This window comes from Alligator sinensis, unplaced genomic scaffold, assembly GCF_000455745.1.
Source record: "Alligator sinensis unplaced genomic scaffold, ASM45574v1 scaffold694_1, whole genome shotgun sequence".
NCBI lineage: Eukaryota > Metazoa > Chordata > Crocodylia > Alligatoridae > Alligator > Alligator sinensis.
In genome coordinates this window covers 1,037,616-1,057,359 of record NW_005842339.1, presented here as the reverse complement: position 1 = coordinate 1,057,359, position 19,744 = coordinate 1,037,616, and the positions used below count along the sequence as shown (strand labels likewise).

At 41.7% G+C, this 19,744-nt stretch overlaps 1 protein-coding gene across 1 annotated transcript in view; it reads right to left on the bottom strand.

Annotated features, from left to right (window-relative positions):
- The window catches only part of OGFOD3 (2-oxoglutarate and iron dependent oxygenase domain containing 3), a 97,697-nt gene that overhangs the window by 14,819 nt on the left and 63,134 nt on the right, over positions 1 to 19,744 (bottom strand). The window contains exon 9 of the mRNA XM_006028756.3: positions 17,974 to 18,097. Within this exon, the coding sequence (XP_006028818.1) occupies positions 17,974 to 18,097 (124 nt within the window). The remainder of the gene's footprint in view (positions 1 to 17,973; positions 18,098 to 19,744) is intronic.

The window sequence follows — 19,744 nt, the reverse complement described above, 5'->3', positions numbered from 1 at the left end:
GAAGGCAGAGAAGCAGCTTCACAGCAGGGAGCAGAAAACAGAGCAGCAGATTGCATAAGGGAAAGGGATCAGAGCAGCACTCAGAGGAGGGTGCAGAGCCAATTTGTGGCACATCTGTGAACATGGTTAGCTCCCACTGATCTGTAACGTACAGGAGTGCTCAACTTCTGGCTTGCGAGCCAAATGCAGCCCATGGAGCCATGGCATCCAGTTCGTGGGGCTCCCCACAGGTCAAGGTATTTGGCAGCAAGGGAGCAGTGGCAATTAATATGGCCATCTGCTGCTGCCAAATTGCCAAACCCCAAGACCTGCATAGAGTTGGGGCCGGGCCACATCCCCTCTCCCCCGCAGGGCTGGGTCAAGCCCCCTTCCCCTTGGCATGGCAGTGGGCTCCCTCCCTCCCCCCGTGGGGCTGGGCTACCCCTCCCACTCCATGCAGCTGGATGATGTCCCACCACGACTGCCCCGGGCTCCAGATCTGGGATCTGGCTTGCATACTGCCCATTTGGCCTGCCAAAAAGGTTGAGCATCACTGATTTACAATATTAGAAGGTCTGTAGTATAGGCAAGCCCTCTGAGAGAGGTCAGCCAGACTCAGTTAGCAAACTACCAATCTGCATGTGACATACAGGTGTGCCAGAACCCACCTTCTTTCCATACTGTTTGAAAGCTACTGAAGGAAGATAACCAAACTGTCACAAACCCCTGCCTTTCAGTGATATTTCATTGACCCAGATTTCCCTCTGTTGCACACAAACCTGCTGATATGTTACTGGTTCTCACTAGAAATTACTGAAAGCAGAAAAAAGAAACTTTTTGTTAAACAACAGAAAAATGTGGGAACACCCTGGTTGAGAACCACCATTGTGTTGCCACAGCTTTGCTCAGTAGTTCTCAATTGGGTGTAGCTGCTATCAAGGTAAAAGTGCCCAGCGCAACCAGTGCAGCATCAGAGCGGTAAGGGCTGACCTGCATGCTCTCCTGCCTCCATCTGGGGTTCTCTGATGCGCCTAAAGTAGGCAGGAGACCCTGCTCTTGCTGTCGTCTTTCCCAGTCCAACTCTACATGGCGTCTCCCAGAAACAGAGGCGTGAGGAGCACGTAAAACTGTCCTGCGCACCTCTATTTCTGGGCGTGGAGGTGGTAGGTGCATTAGGAACAGCTGAGGCAAGAGTGGGCTCTGTTGCCTGCTTTAGGTGCTTGTTTCCATTACAGCTAACAACATCCAAGGTTTCATTTCTTCATTTTACCCTTTCATTTCATAGATGTGAGAGTCGCACTATTTAAAAACCCATGCACACACAATACTATAAAGCAGCAGTGACCAATCTGGAGCACGTGTGCCAAAAGTTTCCCAAGCAACCTGTGTGTGGCATGAGGCAGACTGGGGAGGAATAGGCAACACAGTGGCAGATAGGACAGGGAGCAGAAAGCAGAGCAGCAGATCAGGCAAGAAGCAGACAGGAGAACAGCAGATTGGTTGGGGGAAAGGGACTGGAGTGCACTTGGGGATGGTGCAGGATGCAGCTTGTGGCAGGCCTGCAGAAAGGCTGGCCCCCACCGCTATGAGGAATGTGAAACATTAATTTCTTAATGGAGAGACATATTTGACTGTGCCAAGTAACAAGTTTTGGACCATAATATACATATAGCAATCAACACGGGGGGAAAAAAAAAGAATGGGACTCAAACTATTATGCACCTGGCATTACTGGTTTAAACTGCCTGGTGCAGCAGGCTGGATTACCCTGATTTGTCACAGACACACAGACTGATATCCCAACAGAATCTTAATTCAACAAGGCCTCCTTGGACTTGAGGGGTTTTGAAACCTGGGCTTGCCAACAAGAGCGGAACACAATAGAAGGACTGACTACAGTAATTTGAAAGAGAGAACTCAAAAGCAGGCAGTTCTTCAAGACCAGACGCACTTTGTTTATGTCAGCACTGGAACAATTGTAGCAAAAAATTCTTTAGCCATTTGCATTCGCATATAGTTGAAAAATCTGAGAAACTACAGAATACATATGGATGGTGGCTAGAGAGCAATAAAATTACCATAGATGCAGAATAACGATTAGTTAAAACTTTTGCTCCAAATTCATTTAATAGACTGAGAAATTACTTGATATTTATTAGTAAAATCAATGATTAACCTAGTGAACTCTTTCACAGCTGGGCTGTAATTCTTTAAATTATTATTATTACTTTGAAACATACGTGTTTCTACTTTCAATGCATAAGCACCTGGGTTTAAAACTTTCAAATTACAGTTTTTAAGAAAGCAAGCAATTAAGCTGTCCATTTATTACTAAAAGAACATGATCTCATCTGGATTCAGCAGAAACCCTGCCTGTCTTTTTTCTACCATCACAGTTGGCTGCTCAAAATATCAGCAGTTCCTACTTCACATTTTAATTCTGAAAAAAAGTGTGACAGTCTAATGAGTGACCTAGAAATGAAAGTTGCACTGTCCCCCACCATCACCCTACTGTGCTCAGCCAACCCTCTTCACTCCACTTCCTCTCCCCTGACTGCTTCCCAGTCCTCTCTCTTCAGCTGGGTCTCTCTCAGTCCTCCTCTGGGACACACTTTACCGTGTTTCAGCTGCTGTGTACCCCCCTTCCTTTTACTGTCCACTTGCTCTGTATTCTCCATTCTGGAGAGTATCCCTAGTTTCTGCTTATGGTGCACTTAGTGATGGGTCTATTAGAGATTCTCATCCTCTTATTTCTGATTAGAAATTTCTCATTCTCTTATTAGAACAGGGGTGGGCAATTATTTTGGGCAGAGGCCTGCTTACTGAGTTTGGGCAAGCCATCGAGGGCCACATGACAGGCAGCCAGGGGCAGATAAATATTAATTTTCTAAATTTTTTAGGAGCCCTGCAGGCCAGATAGAATGGCCTGGAGGGCCAAATCTGGCCCGCAGGCCATATTTTGCCCACCCCTGTATTAGAAAGGCTTAGCAGCATAATCCCTGCCACTTCAGATCACTCTGAAATTACAACAGTTTACTAGAGCTGTGCAAAACAGCACCATTCCACTTTGACTTCCCTTTTGAAGGAACAGTGTTTTGTTTTGAGTTTCGTTTAGTTTTGCAAGCACTGTTTTATTTCATTTAATCAAAATTGTTTCGCTGTTTCAATGCTGTTTCGATGTTTCGCCCATAGGCTATTTCACACAGTGCCAGGAAGATTGGTGCTACCGCTGGCCCCAGCCGGCAGCACCAGCCTCCTGTCATCCGGCAGGCAGATTGGGGGCCTGCACTCCCGGAAGCAGTCTGGCACAGCACCCCCAGCCCTCTCAGGGGTGCAGGCGAGCTCCCGATCTGCCTGATGGATGACAGAAGGGCTGTCACTAGGACAGGGAGGAATCAGGGTGACCACCCCAGGCCACGCAGAGCCGGTCAGAGTGGCCATGGCGACTCTATGCTGCCGGCGCCGGCTTCATATCCAGCTGCTCAGTACCCACCCTGCTGCTGCCAGTGCCACCACCAATGGCAGCAGTAGCTTCTCTGTATCCAGGGCATGTGGGATCAGGGCCGGGGCAATTGCCCCGGGCCCTGCACTTTGGGGGGCCCCTCAATGCCAAGCAGAGTGGCCATGGTGACTCTGTGCCACCATCGCCAGCTTCACGTCCAGCCACTCGCGACCCCTACCTCTCCCCGCTGCCGGTGCCACCATCAATGGCAGCAGTGGCTTCTTCGCGTTCAGGGTGCGCGAGATTGGGGTGGGGGAAGGTCCCCCCATGAGCTGATTTGCCCCAGGCCCTGCACCCTCCTCAAGTCAGCTCTGGTGTGGGGCCCAGGGCAAATCAGCTTGTGTTCTAGATTTTGGACTTTCAATAATATACTTTTATTCCTCCCGAATGTGCTTTAATGACTTACTAAACTTAAAAATTGGCACCATTTGCTTCCAATTCAAATTTTTAAAAATGCTGTAGCAAAAAAAAAAAAAAACCACACAAAGGTACAACTATGCAGCACAGTGAAACCAGCAGTTTTCTTTGTATTTTGCCTGATCCTATCTGTAATTTAATTTGGGTTTCATCAAGTAACAGGCTGAGGTTCATTTCCCATTCCATCTCTTTCTGATTTTTGCTATGTTCCATGCAGATTTAATTATGTCAAACAAGTATTTTATAAAACAGCCGTACCTGTGCAAAACCAAATTCAAATGCTTTTGCAGAGTTTCAAAGTCATAGAGAAATAGAGGAACGTATAAAAAGCCAGAAGATCAATGTCAGCTAGGGTGCATCTTTTTCAGCTTTTTAGTTCTGGAGAAAGCCTTTAAGGCCAGCCCAGTAATAGCATTCTGTACGGCCACATAGCACACCCAGAACCAAACACCACCCACAAATCCTGTTACAAGGTTGGGGGAGAAAGTATGAAGAGGAAAAAATGTCAGCTTTTTGGGAGTAGAAAAGAAGAAACTTGCTGCTCATGGATGGTATCTGAGAGGCAGTTCTAGAGGGATATTCCATTATCCAGACAGTAAAACAGTATTGACAGCAGCAATGCAGAGTACTCCAGGCCACCCCATAAATGTGCTCCTCTTACTTAAAAGGCAGCACAGCTATGGATCCCATGGTGATTCTTACTCAATTCTTGTTCAGTAGCCACTTCACGCTAACAACTTCCTATCACTATTCCTCTGACCTGAATATGGCATACTGCACCCTAACACAGGGGCAGGAAATTATTTTAGGTGGAGGGCTACTTAACAAGTTTTGGTGAACTATCAAGGGCCGCATGCATAGCCCCGCCCCTTGATAGTTGCCCCACTCCTTGGTCACCATCTTAGGACTGGAAGTCCCACCCCTACCCCTGACCTTTGCCACTGGAAGTCTCGCCCCTTGCTCCCTTGCCCCCCCATCCAAAAAAATATTCCTTTTGGGACAGGGGCTGCCATCTTAGAACCAGAAAAAAAACAAACCGTACACTAAAAGTCAAACACGTACTATAACATATTTCAGTTTTATTACAAAAAATATTTCTGACATGATTTGTGTTTGCATACTATATATAGAGGGGATTATATAATAACTCAAAAATAAATTCTTAGTCCTGCACATTGTATGGTGGGGAGGGGTGTATGTGTGTATATGGTGGGGGAGCTATCCTGTTAAAAGAAAACTGCCCTGTTAAAATTAATGTATGGAACCTTAAATCTTCTAACATGCAGATATTATTAGCATCCCCAGAGATGACAAACTGAAAGAATTTTTTAAATCGAAATTAACTTTTACTACATATACTGCTCATTTTTCCTCTGCATTATAAAGTGTGAATAATAGATTGACAACCTTCATTTTAGTTCAGTAGTTTCTTGTCTGTTTCCTTTTCATGTAATGAAGCATTAATCCAAAACTTGAAAGGTAAGATTGTGATTTAAATGTTGCAAGGAAATATTTTAAAAAACTTGTTTGCATTGGAATTTTGATAAAAAGTTGATTGTGATTTTTTTTCAGGATAAAGACTTCATCAAGTTTTCTAACAGCCTATCACGTTATTAGGGACTTCATAGTTATGATTTCCATTATGTATTCCAGATGTATAAATGCTTATTTCTAAGAATTCCTTTGAGTGGGACCAAATTTCACCTGCTATTGTTTATTTAAAGAGAAAAATCAACACAGAGAAGGAGAAAACCATGAAAAAAACATTGAATCCAGAAGGAAAGTGGCACACTGACTCAAAAAATGATTAGGAAGGAAGTAAACACTAGGTTGTATAAATGAGAAGAAAGTTACTTCATTGTAACTGAAAGACAGATTGAGAATAATATTCAAAATCCTAAACAGAATCCTACCACCCCCATCTGATGATAGATTATTAAAAAACTAGGAGCACCCAGTTATGTCATGTTACTCAGGCCTTTAATAATTTTTAAAGTATTTTAATTAATTAAGTATTTTAATTAATAAATATTTTAGTTAGTTGTTGAGCTTTCACTTGGGTTAATTCTGGATGATTTTGAGTCTCCCACCTTAAAGTACCACAAGAAAGTGAAGAAGTAATAGAATAACCTTAACTGTAATTGATGTTGGTGCAATCCAGAATCTCATTTAAATTCAATTACTAAGAAAACTGATAATCTTAAACTAGGAGCTCTTATTTTAATGAATTATCAGCTAATAAGCAGTATAAAGCAGTATAAGCATTATAAAGTTTTCTGGTAATGAAAATAAATAAATTATCCCCATCAAGAAAAATGCTCTGAAACAAGAACCTGATTAAACAGAATGATGTGCATGTTAAACTTTAATTACTGACAATATAGTTTGTACTAAGAGGAGTGTAGGAGTGCCAAAGGTCACTTTAAATACCTAAAGGGATCTGCTCCATTACTTTATCAAAGCTAAGAACGTAGGTGTATATGAAGATATCTTTCTTCCGTTTATAGGCAGAAATTTCATCTATGCCTCCTCCCTGCAATTAAGTTGGTCTCATTTAAGAGACTGCTATAATTTTCTTGCTCTCCTCTGCTTTCCTATCTTACACCTTCTCCTTCAGATGATGAAGAACTACTGTAGTCTTGTAGATTGTACCTCCACTAATTAATACATGTGCATCTCCATGAAATTATATTATGTCTGATTATACTGAACTATAAAATATTAACCATTTAACCCCCAAGAGACCATTTTTCCTCGATGTTCCCTTTAGCAAGTTCACTGCTGTTGACTGACGGTTAACAACAAGAATAATGAGAGTTTGTAACTTGACTACCAGGTGTGAAGTGATTCAAATAGGCAGCATGCCAATTTGCTGCTCTCAGCTGAGGCTCTCAGGTGTTAAACTGCATTATCGCTTGGGATAGAAGTTACACAAACTGGCACAAGTGATCAGAAACCAGTTCAAATCTGTAAACACAACTGAAGTTCAGCGCACATGAACCACTTTCAAGTGGCCAAAACCAGATAAACTTGGATGGTTGTAGTATCAGACTTAACTGATTTTGGTTAAATCAGTTTACTGAACTTCTGTCCCAGATCCCCTCCAGATTCAAGTGGACTCACAATCCCTAAGCATCCCAAGATGCTCCCCTGCAAAGGCCCCTGCCCCCCGCTCCCCTTCACAGGGTGGCGGGCTAGCTTTAGCCCAATCTGTCTGTTCCAGCCAAACAGGGATGAATGCTCTAGCATCCCCCAGCTTCTGGCCCGAGCCACGGGAGGTATGTGGCTGTGTTTCCGGAATCAAAACAATGTCTGTTCACTTGCTTATTGGTTCAATCTACACAGTTTAGACTAACCTGCAAAGATTGAATCTATTCAGCCTCAGGACTTTTTACTGTCTGTACTTAGTATTTGGGTCTAATTAAAAATGGATCATTAATAGCTCAAATAGACTATACTACTACTACTACTACTATTTGATCAAAAATAGATAAAATAGACTATACTAATCTAGCACCAAGTATCACTAACATTTGGAAGAACTTCTTTAAATTTTATTTTTTTTTTAAGTAAAACGAGAGAAAAATCCTCAGCGCTCTACAGTGGAATTAACAGCTCCTGTATAAATTTGCTTAAACGTGAATCTCTCATGATGTTACAAGTCCTTGCACCATTTTTCTACTATTTCTACATTAATCATCTCACCAGCCCTCTGTGCAGTTACTGTAGTGAAGCACTAGTCACTTCTGATCAGTGTTATCTCTATCACCAAGTCTTATGTAATCGAGTGTTTGCCAACTGGGTATTACTGTAGCAGCTAACACCACCATGCATTTCTGTTCTCATTAGGACTGTGCCTACTTCTTGATCTCTTATTATTCTTTATTTTTACTTGCTGCTGACTTACTATAAGTTTGTTTTGACCCAGTTCTATTGCAACTGAACTAATTTAATCCCCTTGCAGTCCAAACTACAAGGCATAGTCCAACTTCAACATAAAAAGGAAAAAAGATTAAATCAATTATAACCCTGGAAAATTAAATGCTTGTAAATAAAAAATGGCTTTCTTCAGCATCATTAACCATGATATGCCTATATCATACAATACAGTGGATTACTAAACATATGGTTTAAGCATAACTTTAATGTGGCCAAGTTATGTTGCTATAGAAATTTAAATCTGGAAGTTCTTGAACTGTGTGTAAGCTCTCCATCATAATGTTGTGTTTCTGTAGACTTCAGAAGTGAAAGTCTTCAATTTGCTTTTTTTATGGTAAAAAAAAAATCTCTCTCTCACCACCTAATAATACATATCTAAGATCTTTTCTTGAAATATTTTCATAAACGTATTAGGATAAGTCACTGGACAGCCAAATGAAGTCTAACCACTGCAATAAAACAAGCTGTACTTATTTTAGTCAAATTATTGACATACTTGCAATCTCAGATATCCAGAAAGCCACTTTTGGGTCTCAACCGAGAAAAGAATTTAAGAATTTGCTTAAGCTTAAGCCCATGTTAAAAAGGTTTATTGAGGAAAGAAGCTTGGCCAGAGGAGAGGTGGGGGTTTGTGTCCTTACAATAAAAAATTCCGATCTATGGTAAAATAAGATTTTTAAGAACCTCACACCATCTCAAGCACTTTTAGATATAATGCAAAGCTCACATCTTCATCCCCAACATCTCTCCTAATAAGGGCCACCATTTGAAAAAATCTGACATTCCTTAAACAAAACTGTTTTGTTTTGTTTTTTATTATTTCAAGAACAACCAGCCACATACATCTGAGGATGCATCTGAGACCAAAGAAGCTGGGACTTAGAGTTGGTGAAGGAAAAGCCAGCTGGCTGGAGGGGAGGAGGGAAAGGGGAAGGAGGAGCCAGCTGGCTGGAAAATACTGAAATCACAAGAGGGGCATGAGGGATGCTGGGACTTGGGTGTAGAGAGGACAAGAAATGGGGATACTGGAATTCACATTGCAAGACTGAAATGGGAAACTAAGACTAACAGGGCAGAGGACTGGGAAAAGAAGCCTGAAGAGTGGAGGCTAAAATAAGGAAATGGAGGGGAGGGCCACTGAGGCAGAGGCAATGTGGTAAAGACAGTATACGATCATAGAATTAAAAACTACTCTTAATGAATATAAGCAAAGGGAATACATTAAGGTTTCAAAGGCAATCTTAATTCTGGCATGTCCTTATTTTTGAATGCCTAGCTTTTCAAGCTTAATAATGTTTTCATATAGGTTTTTTCCTTTGTGTAAAAGATGTTAAATTTCTCTTTTAAATTTTGTGTCATGGAAAAGTATCAGACCTCCCACTCAGTAGACTGAAATTCATGTATTTACCCTACAGGAACCAAAGCAACAACAATGTAAGCTTCTTGAACTACCCCACATGGTATCTGATCTGCCCCAAAGGTCTCAAGAGACAAAGAGGAAACCACTTGTGTTTTCAAGTATAAAAGAAATATAAAGCATACTTATCAGAAGAAAAGAACCTGAACTCACTGCATCTCTTCCAGTCACTTTTATATTAATCAAAGCTCAGTGAACAAATATTTTACATAAATAAAGGGGGAGACCTGCTGTATTCCCACAGCCCTGCTCTTCTCTAAAGAAGCCAAACCTGGCTTCTAGAACTGAACAGCAGCATCGAGCTGCTTCCTTGCTGTCATGAAAAGAACCTTCCACATGTGCACTGTGCGTAAAGCAAAGCAGTAATGTGTGTAGACACCTGGAAAAAACAAGTCAGCCTAGTTTTTCCAATGGACAGTTGACTCCAAAACAGAACAACATTTCTTGGTGCCAACATTTAAGTACTTCACCGCTGACCATTTAATACAATAAGCCTGCAAATATGTTTATACATCATTACTGGGTGCAATGGCAGGATCCAGTGAAGCAGTAGTTCAATACCCTTCACACCCTCAAGAAAGCCAAGAGTGACTTCAACCCTTGCCAACAAGGGAAATGGAAAGAGAAGATGCATCCCCTCCCCACTGCCAAAGGCTTCAAGTATCTGCTGATTGCCAAAAATGCAGAACCACCTCCCTTGTGTTCTCAGATGCCAATTGATTCCACCATCTCCTATTCAGCTATCAAACTCTCAGCCTCTCCTTTAAACTACAACTATACATTGAAGTTTTACGTTGTCAACATCCGCAGAATAATAAAAAATGTAATAACAGCATAAAATAAAGTGAATTTAACAGCAAAACCACTACAACCATTTCTGTACTGATTGTATTATTTCTTTTTAAGTTGATCTAAATCAGACATGACATTTTCAGTCTGCTGCAACAAAGCCACAAATCCCTTGAGAGGCTTGTCACAGTTTTCATAGGACTGAGACCACAAAGTTGAGAAACTGTTTTGTTTTGTTTTTCAGATAAACTGATTTTAATAGCTACTGCATGTTTCTTCCTTTGACTAAATCTTCTCTCTCTCTCACTCCCTCCCCCACCCCCCACCTATGATAATTTAGATCGGTGGAGCCCAACCTTTTTGACAGGTGTGCCGTAAATTAGCCTCATCCACTGCTACTCTGCTTTCTGCTCCCAGCCCTATCTGTCACAGTCCTGCCTGTCCCCTCCCTTGTCTGCTACATGCCACAGACAGAGGATGCTTGTGTCAACTGTGGCAGTCATATCCCAAGTGGCCACCTCTGGGTTACATCATTTGTGGCAACCAAAGTAAAGAGTCCACTTGGCAAAAAAGGAAGATTTGGTTTCACATCTTTTAACACATGGATCTCTTCCACAAGCTCTGCTGTTTGTACTGACAATATTCTTGTTGCAGCTCTTTCCATTTCACCCTAATTCTAACCATTTTTATTTTTTTTTAAAAAGGGACTACATATAAATACCTATTAAATGTACTGGCATCTAAAGCTGCTGCTGGTAATAGAGGGCCAAAAAGAATACAGTTGGGATTTGCGGATTTTATCGGCATTCTGATCCCTACTGCTAAACATTTGGTTCTGCTTTTCCTCACTTGAAACTCTAAGCTACAAAGACTGTACTAAGAGGTAAAATGTACTGAAACTGATTTAATTAGAAAACGGTGAAAGTCATTTACGTTTACAGTACATAACCAATACAATCCAGGCGTAACTCTCAGAGTTTTCAGGCACAAAAGCAATCAGCCCTAAAGGCAATAGTCAATATCTTCTCTTAAATTTAACCAGTTCCTGACCAGGATTCAAATTCCAAGCAGCAAAGGATGGATGGCAATTTCCAGCATGAATGGAAAAGAAAACCAGGCACAGTGATATGGTGCCACAGGACACAGGAAAATAAGCAACAAGAACTCTAGCTCATGCAGAACTGGCTAAATTACAGTGAAATGCGAGTGGCAATGTTTATAAAGACTAAAATTGACTGAGTTGGTGTAAGAGTGGGAGCACATGAAGCAAAGAGCTAGAACACTTGTGAAAATGAATTCCAAGGTGTCTATTTCAGAAGCAAGCAGAACAAAAAGCATGTTGAGCAAAGATATCAGCCATTATCTTCCAATTCTTCTTTATTACACAAAATATTTTTAGTCCCAAATGCCATCCTATCCTCTCTGGGAATTTCCTCATTAATACAGGATAAATCATTACTTGCAGCAGAAATGGGTCTCAGATTAAGCTGAGATACACAGATGCACACATTTCTACTGTATCCTGGATTACCTGAAAATGGATACTTTCCATATGAAAACTAGGTTTTGCTGGCAACTTGCCAACCGTAAATTTGCCGTGCAATTGCTTTAATTATATAATGGTGTGTTTTATACCTTACAACATATTCATCTCAAGGGTCTCCATATTAAGAGAGGATTTTAAATTCCCTTTTATTTAGATGTATATCTCTATAAAGCACAACAAAAAACGGCTATAGGATGACTCTAAATAAAATAAGAAATGTTTGTGCAGTTGCCTAAAGTAACTGAAGATCCATTGAGAATTCAGGGAGTTCCCAGAAGGCTGAAAAGAGAAAATACACTATCTTAAAAGAAATACAGCTGGGAGGAGGAGAGACACCCCTGAAATTGCTGACTAGTCAGTCTAACTTTGGTACCTGGAACGCTACTGACACACCTCATCAAATAATTGTTTTTAAGAACCTAGATGATTACTAAATGATAAGAAGTGACATGGATTTAAGTAAGTTAGTATTAAGGAAAGCAGACCTCTTTAACAAATTCTTCACCTACGTTTTCCTGTGCAGGAACCAGGACTCCCCCACTGTGATTCAAGAAGGACTCGAGGGGAACGCCTCAAGACCTAAGGTTGAGGAGGACCGGGTTAGAGTGCTTCTGGAGGGGCTGGATGTGTTCAAATCAGCAGGTCCAGATGCTCTCCACTCCAGGGTGTTGAGGGAGCTAGCAGGGGTTATTGCAGGGCCCTTGGCATGGCTTTATGAGCGCTCGTGGTGCTCAGGCCAGATGTCAGATGATTGGAAGATAGCCAACGTAGTTCCCATCTTTAAAAAAGGGAGGAGGGAGGACCTGGGCAACTATAGGCCCATCAGTCTTACCTCAATCCTGTGGAAACTCTTTGAGAAGTTCATCAAGGAGCATATCTGTGATGGGCTGGCATCGGGGATGATGCTCAAGGGCAACCAGCACGGTTTCATTGGGGGCAGGTCATGTCAGACCAACCTGATTGCCTTTTACGATCAGGTCACAAAAGCATTGGATGCAGGTGTGGCCGTGGATGTAGTCTTTCTGGACTTCAGCAAGGCCTTTGACACTGTCGACCATTCCATCCTCATTAAAAAACTAGGTGACTGTGGCATCGATGCCTACACGGTCAGATGGATTGCTAATTGGCTGAAGGGTCGTACTCAGAGGGTGGTGGTGGACGGGTCATATTCAACCTGGGGGGAAGTGGGCAGCAGAGTCCCCCAGGGCTCGGTCCTTGGGCACGTGCTGTTCAATTTCTTTATCAGCGATTTGGATGACGGGGTGAAAAGCAACCTGTTCAAATTTTCTGATGATACCAAAATATGGGGAGAGGTGGGCATATTAGCAGGGAGGGAGAGACTGCAGAAGGACCTGGATAGGTTGCAGGGGTGGGCTAACAAAAACAGGATGTGTTTCAATACTGACAAGTGCAGGGTGCTGCACTTGGGCAGTAGTAATCGGCAGCACACTTATAAGATGGGAAACTCCCTTCTTGAGAGCACGGAGGCAGAAAGGGATCTTGGAGTCATTACTGACTCCAAGATGAACATGGGCCGACAATGCGAGGTCACAGTCGGCAGGGCTAACCGGACCCTATTGTGCATCCACAGGTGCATCTCAAGTAGGTCCAAGGAGGTGATCCTCCCCCTCTACGCGACACTGGTCAGGCCACAGCTGGAGTACTGCATCCAGTTCTGGGCACCCCACTTCAAGAGGGTTGTGGACAACATTGAGAGGGTCCAGAGGAGGGCCACCCGCATGATCCGGGGACAGTAGGGCAGACCCTACAACGAGAGGCTACGGGACCTGAACCTGTTCAGCCTTCACAGGAGAAGGCTGAGGGGGGGACCTGGTGACCATCTATAAACTCACTAGGGGGGACCAGAAGGGTTTGGGGGAGACCTTGTTTCCCCTAGCGCTCCCTGGGATAACAAGAAATAACGGCCACAAGTTGTTGGAGAGTAGGTTTAGATTAGACATCCGTAGGAACTACTTCAGTCAGGGTGGCTAGGATCTGGAACCAACTTCCAAGGGAAGTGGTGCTGGCTCCTACCCTGGGGGTCTTTAAGAAGAGGCTTGATGCCTACCTGGCTGGGGTCATTTGAGCCCAGTTTTCCTCCTGCCCAGGCAGGGGGTCAGACTTGAAGATCTACAAGGTCCCTTCCGACCCTACTTCTATGATTCTATGAAGGAAAATGGTCTGGAGATGAAACTACTATAATGGGTACATAACTAATTGAACACTTGTGTTCAAAGAATTGTTATCAATAGCTCAATGTTAAATTGGGGGACACGTCAAAGGGGTTGGCCAAGGTTGAGCCATGGCTCCAGTACTGTTCGATATCTTCCTTAATAAGTTGCAGGATGGAAGTGGGTGCACACTTAGTAAATGTACAGATAATGCCAAGTTGGTGGGGTAGTAGACACTTCAAAAAACAGGATTCAGATTCAAAAGAAGCTTGGTAAATTGGGAAAATGGTCTGAAATAGATGGTATGGAATTCAATATGGACAAGTGCAAAGTTTTACCCTAAGATGGAACAAATTACATGCACAAATACAAAATGAGGAACGACTGACAAGACTGCAACGCTAAAGACATGGACCTGGGGGTTACAGCAACAAGCTGAAAGGTACCAGTACAATACCGTTTAAAAAAAGTTAGTAGCACAAAGGCAGGTATCATCAACAGTGTTGTATGCACGTTAAGGGAGGTTATTCCTTGATTCCCTCTGGCAAGGCCTCACCTGAAGTAGTGTGTCCAGCTTCAGGCCATGCAGTTCAATAAGACATGGGCAAATTGGAAAGAAAAAACAGTGAAGAACAATAAATGATTAGAGGTGTATAAAATACAAAACATGAGGAAAGATTGGAAGAACTGAGATTATTTACTCTAGAGACGAGTGAAGGAGTGGAGTTTAACCATCTTCAACTACAAAAACGCTTGTTATAAAGACGATGGCAATCAACTGATCTGTGTCCATGGAAGGACAGGACAAGAAGGAAATGTCCTAAATTACAAACAAGGAGATTTAGATTAGATATTAGGAAGAACGGAAAAGGTAGCTAAGCAGTGGAAGAGATTACCTAGAAAGGCTGTGGAATTTCCATCACTGTAAATTGTTAAATGCAGCTTAGACAAATATTTGTTTGCAGTGTCCTAAACCAGGGGTTGGCAAGCTTTTAGGAACAGTGGGACAAACTAACGGAGCTCTGTCTGGAGGCAAGATGCAGCTTGCAACCCGGCTGCCAACGATTCCTCCTGCCTCCCAACTGCCACAAATGTCCCAGCTTCCTGGGCCCAATAAAAATGGCTTGGCAGGCCAGCCTACAAGCTGTAAATTGCCAGTTCTGTTCTAAACTATGAATGATCTTGCTTTCAACAAAGGGTTGAATTAATTGACCTCCTGAGGCCCCTTCCAGCCATATTTTTCTCTGATTCCAAGAATCAAGCTAGTTAGCATTGTAGGCTGTGCTATAAAATCATGCTCATCCTTAAAATGATCAGTTGTGTTCTCTTCTACTCCTATCCTATTTAATTTCTGGCACTAGGGAGCATGTATATGCTTACTGTACAATTAATAAATTACACTTTTAAAGAGATAAATGGTTTAAAAATTAATATCCAATCTCAGCTTAACAAAGTAGTTTGCCTTGGCTTACTTGTATACAGCTTCCCTCAAGATTTATGCTCCACCTAAATAAATGCTGTGAAAGACACTTCAGAAACGACAGTGAAATTCGCCCTTGTCAAATTTCCACCAGAAGGGAATCCCAAAGTGTTCTATTATTAATTGGTTATCTCCCTTCAAATGACAGGATTTCTGTTCAACTGCATCTATAACAAGTGATTTCTCTTTCCCTTTAATCCTTAATCTTTCACACCTGAGCAAATGATTGCCTATGGAAAAACCTAAGCATTTATTTCACCATGTGATACCCATTTTCTTGCAATGAAAAAATTGCAACAATAAAAAACATGTATTTTTCTTAATAATCAGAATAGTTTTAGAGCTACAGCAAAACTGAATTGTTTGGCAAAGGCTCAGAATCACTGGAGAAGAGTTTCTAAATATATATATATTCAACCTACATGAGAACTAAGCAGTTATTTATAGAAAATTCATATAAACGTTGCAGGGAAGGAGAAGAAGAACAGCAGGGGTCAGAGAACAAGTATAAAAGATGCAAGGAAAAGAAAAAAAATTGAAAAATTTGGAAAGTGACAACTGTAACAACTTACTCTAGAGAGAGAAAAAAGCTCCTAGAGTTATTTCTTCATAGTAAAAAAGTACTTGTGCAAGCTATGTTTAATCAGCACACCCATATTTCAGAATCTTAACCCTCCATATGAAAAAGGCTAGGAAAATGTTGCCCTTTATACTGTTTTACCTCCAACAGTTTATTTCACAGGATTCCCTGAGCAACATATTGTAACTGAGTCTTGTGTAACAACGCCCTATATGCTAGCGCTGCTTTGTGTCCCAGAGGAAAAGACAGTCCTCATCACAACTGAGCTAAAGTACCTAGAGGCTAACCACCAACTTTCAGTGACAGTTGGGTCCAGGTCAGTGTACCCAGCTAAGAGTGAGGGGCTCTGGAAATTCCAACAGCATTTAACACTGCCTCCTTTAGTTTTCCTTCCTTTCCACTGGGCTTCATTCTCAAGAAAGAACCAAACAGCCCAATACACATCGCATATCTTTACTGGGAAAAGCAGCCAGTGTACTGTTAATATGTGTGTGTACACTGAGATATAGATGTCAAAAGAGTCCGTGCAGAGCAGGCTCTGCAGTTACTGCTCTGGGCTCAGAGCACACAGTCGCAGAACTCCTCTTACCTGATCCCACTAACTGGGAATGGTCTGCAGACACCCGCTGCATGATACTTAGTAGAAGGTCCTGTCTGGTGTCACCCCAACTAATTCTTAGTTTTTGCAATTACCTATTATAGCCTAAATTCTCTAGTGACTGCCTTGGGTGCCCAACCTAAGAAGCACCAAAGCAGTCAGATTTACAGACCATGAGCATGGAATATTTGCTAAACATCAAACTCCTTTAAGGAAGTGTCTTATTGGGCTCCCTGAAAGTAAGGCATCCACAACCACTAGAAAATTAATAATGTGCCATAATGATGAAACTGCAAACAATCAGGAATTCCAAGGATGACACAAGCAGGCCTTTATCTCATCTCAAGATTAATCAGAACTCATACTACCACAATGTTTTGTCTGTCATTGATAGTCCTTCCTTTTACATAAGAGTGTTAAAAAAAATTAAAAGGGTATTTTCCATTGTCAGAAAGCCTTTAAACTGGGGCATGTCTGAACAGACTAGCATCAAATTGTAGAGAAGATACTTCCTCAACACTGTCCTCCCCTTTCCTCCCCAAACAGACCTGCTTGTTCTTCATGTGATATGGCTCACTTTGATCTGACCCAGACTATTTTTCCTGGGCTTTCAGTGTGTTCATTCAGTGCCCTGTACACTTAATAAAAAAAACTACTAGGAGAAACTTACAAAAAGCTGATCCTTCTGCTTCTCCCATCACTCTAAGAAAACAGATTCCCTGCAGCAATTATCTTTCAAAATATGGGTAGCAGCACATTATATCAGCCAGGCTTCACTTCACCCCAAAGACCCAACACAGCAATACATACCATCCTCACAGCCAAAACTAGGACACATAATCCAAACCCATCTATGCTGCTGCTTATCTGAAAACAGATAATGAGGGTGGAGCATTCAGACAGCATCCTCTTCCTGACAGAGATACTTGCCTCCATAGCAGCTTCAACCCCAGTTAGCGTAGGAAATAAAAGACTGGAAACTAGTATTTGGAAAATGCATTCTCATTCTCAATCATAACCTGGAAGTTTTCAAGTTCTATTTAAGGAAGAGCGTGACTTTTCAAGTTACTTCATATGCCCGGCCAATCTTAGTATAACTCGAACAGTGGCCATGTCTGGCCTGTTTCACTATTTCTTTCTGTGCACTGAACTGCACCCATAAACAGCATTCCCTCTAAGCTGCATGGCATGCGCGGGATGAGCGCGCCTGCAGGATGAGCACGCACACCACACAGCTTACAGGGAACACTACCCATAAACATAATGAATCCTGCATGCCTGCCCATCTCACTAACTATTCATTTGACTATTCCCAATCATGTCTCAAGACCATCTTATCAATTACCTACTTGCAACACACTATGCTGAATTCTTTCCTCAGTCGCACTCAGTCGGTGGTTCTTAACTGTGGAGCTGCAGTTATAGAGGCATGCCCTGAATCTAAAAGGGTTGAAAACAGCTGCATTAAGTTAACCCAGTTGGGTAGCGCAGGTTTACTGATGACAGAAGATGACCTATTCAGAACTGTGCAGTAAAAGTAATGTGGGAGGCTTACCTGATCGCGGTTCTACAGTCTTGTTGGAACCTACATCCATGAATACGAAGCGTCCGCCACCAAAGTCTTCAGCGTAGTCAGAGAGGTAAAGCAATGACGTATAATCAAAGGAGCCATAGGCTACCTAGGAAAAGAGAGAACATTAAGCTACCTTATTCTATGCTGGCCTCTGCAGACGGCAAATCAAAGGCATGATAGGTCTTGCCATTTGCCATTCTCCCATATCTGATTTTAGACATTAGACACTAGAAACCTCTCTAATGCTAGGAATGAAGTGCTCATTTGCTAGTAATTTTTAAAAGGCACTATTGATCTAGGTCAGCTTAACTCCTCTAGTTGTTCTTAAACCTAGAAAAAAAAGGATACCAGTCCCAGAAATGACATTTTGGCCTAGTGCAAAAAAGTATAGGAGCTCAGAGCTAAATATTAAACCAAGATGAAAACTCTCCATATAGGTAGTGATAAAAGGGATCCAAGAGCAATCCTTGACTGATTAATTTCACTTCCTATCTAATAACAGATAAGAAAGTGGTCTGGAAACCTCACCTTTCACTCCCTCACCTTTCCTCTCTTTTATCTGCTCTCATACAGTAACTCAAACGTGCTGATGAATCAGATCCTCTGAAAAGATGAACTTTTGTTAGATGAACAGCTCCTCTTTTCACTAAGGTTTGTTTAAAGAAGTTAATAGCTAAGGTTTCTTCTTTTTTTTTTTTTGGAAGCTTTCTTCTACAAAGAACTAAAAGCCATACTTTCAAACCCTTCGTATATAGTGTCTTTTAAATGTCATGATGCCTTCAGACTGATGTTCCCTTTCATAGCAAATTTCCTATTTACATCACTTTTTTATTTGGCACACATGTGCAAGACAGAAAAAGACACCCAATGTACATAATAAGGTGTGTCAAACTGCTTAACACTGTACTTATTTAGGTTCTGATAATATTTCTATTCCAGCAGAGACCTATGATTATCTATGTAATCCTATGCAGTTACCTATGATTAGAAAAAATATTTAAAAGCAACAGGGGTATTATTTGCTGGTTTCTTTCCAAAATGACACAACTTAATAACGTGCTTTATTTTCAGGGACAAGTGAAGGAATAGACAACAGGGTTGTCCAGTGGATTATACAAATAAGCAATTTCCGATTAGTATTCCTTTTAGCACCATGCCTGTTTTCGAGAACAGTGCTGTTTAGAGGAACAAAAACTTTGCAAACTAACAAATTTTCTAGATAATTTCTAATTAAAAAACTTAGATGAATCAGCACCAGATAAAGACAAAATTTTGTTTCAATAACAGTTGCAGCCACTATCCTACACGGGCGAGGAATACCAATGAGAATAAGGCAGGATTGAAAAATAAATTAAGACACCAGAGAAAGGTTGAAGATCTTTACATCTACTTCACTTTGCTAAGGGTTTTAAAAGAAAAGTTACAGTAAAGAGAAAAGGCTGCATTCCAATCTAAATCTGAAGAATGGAGAAATTAAAATTTCAGAGCACCTCTTTACCCTCTCTTTATCTAACCCTCATTAGCAATGCAAGGCAATTTGGACGGACATTTATGAAAGTGACATTATTAATGACATTTTAGCCAACACACTGACAGTTCATCAGCTTAAGGCTAGTAATAAATCCCCACTCCAGAACCCTCTCTTCTGCAGCAGCCACTGTCACAGAGAGCTCTCTTTTGCTGAAAAGAAAAATGTGCTGACTGGCACTCATGATAAGGCCGCAGCACTGGTCCTAGGACTGCTTGTGGAACA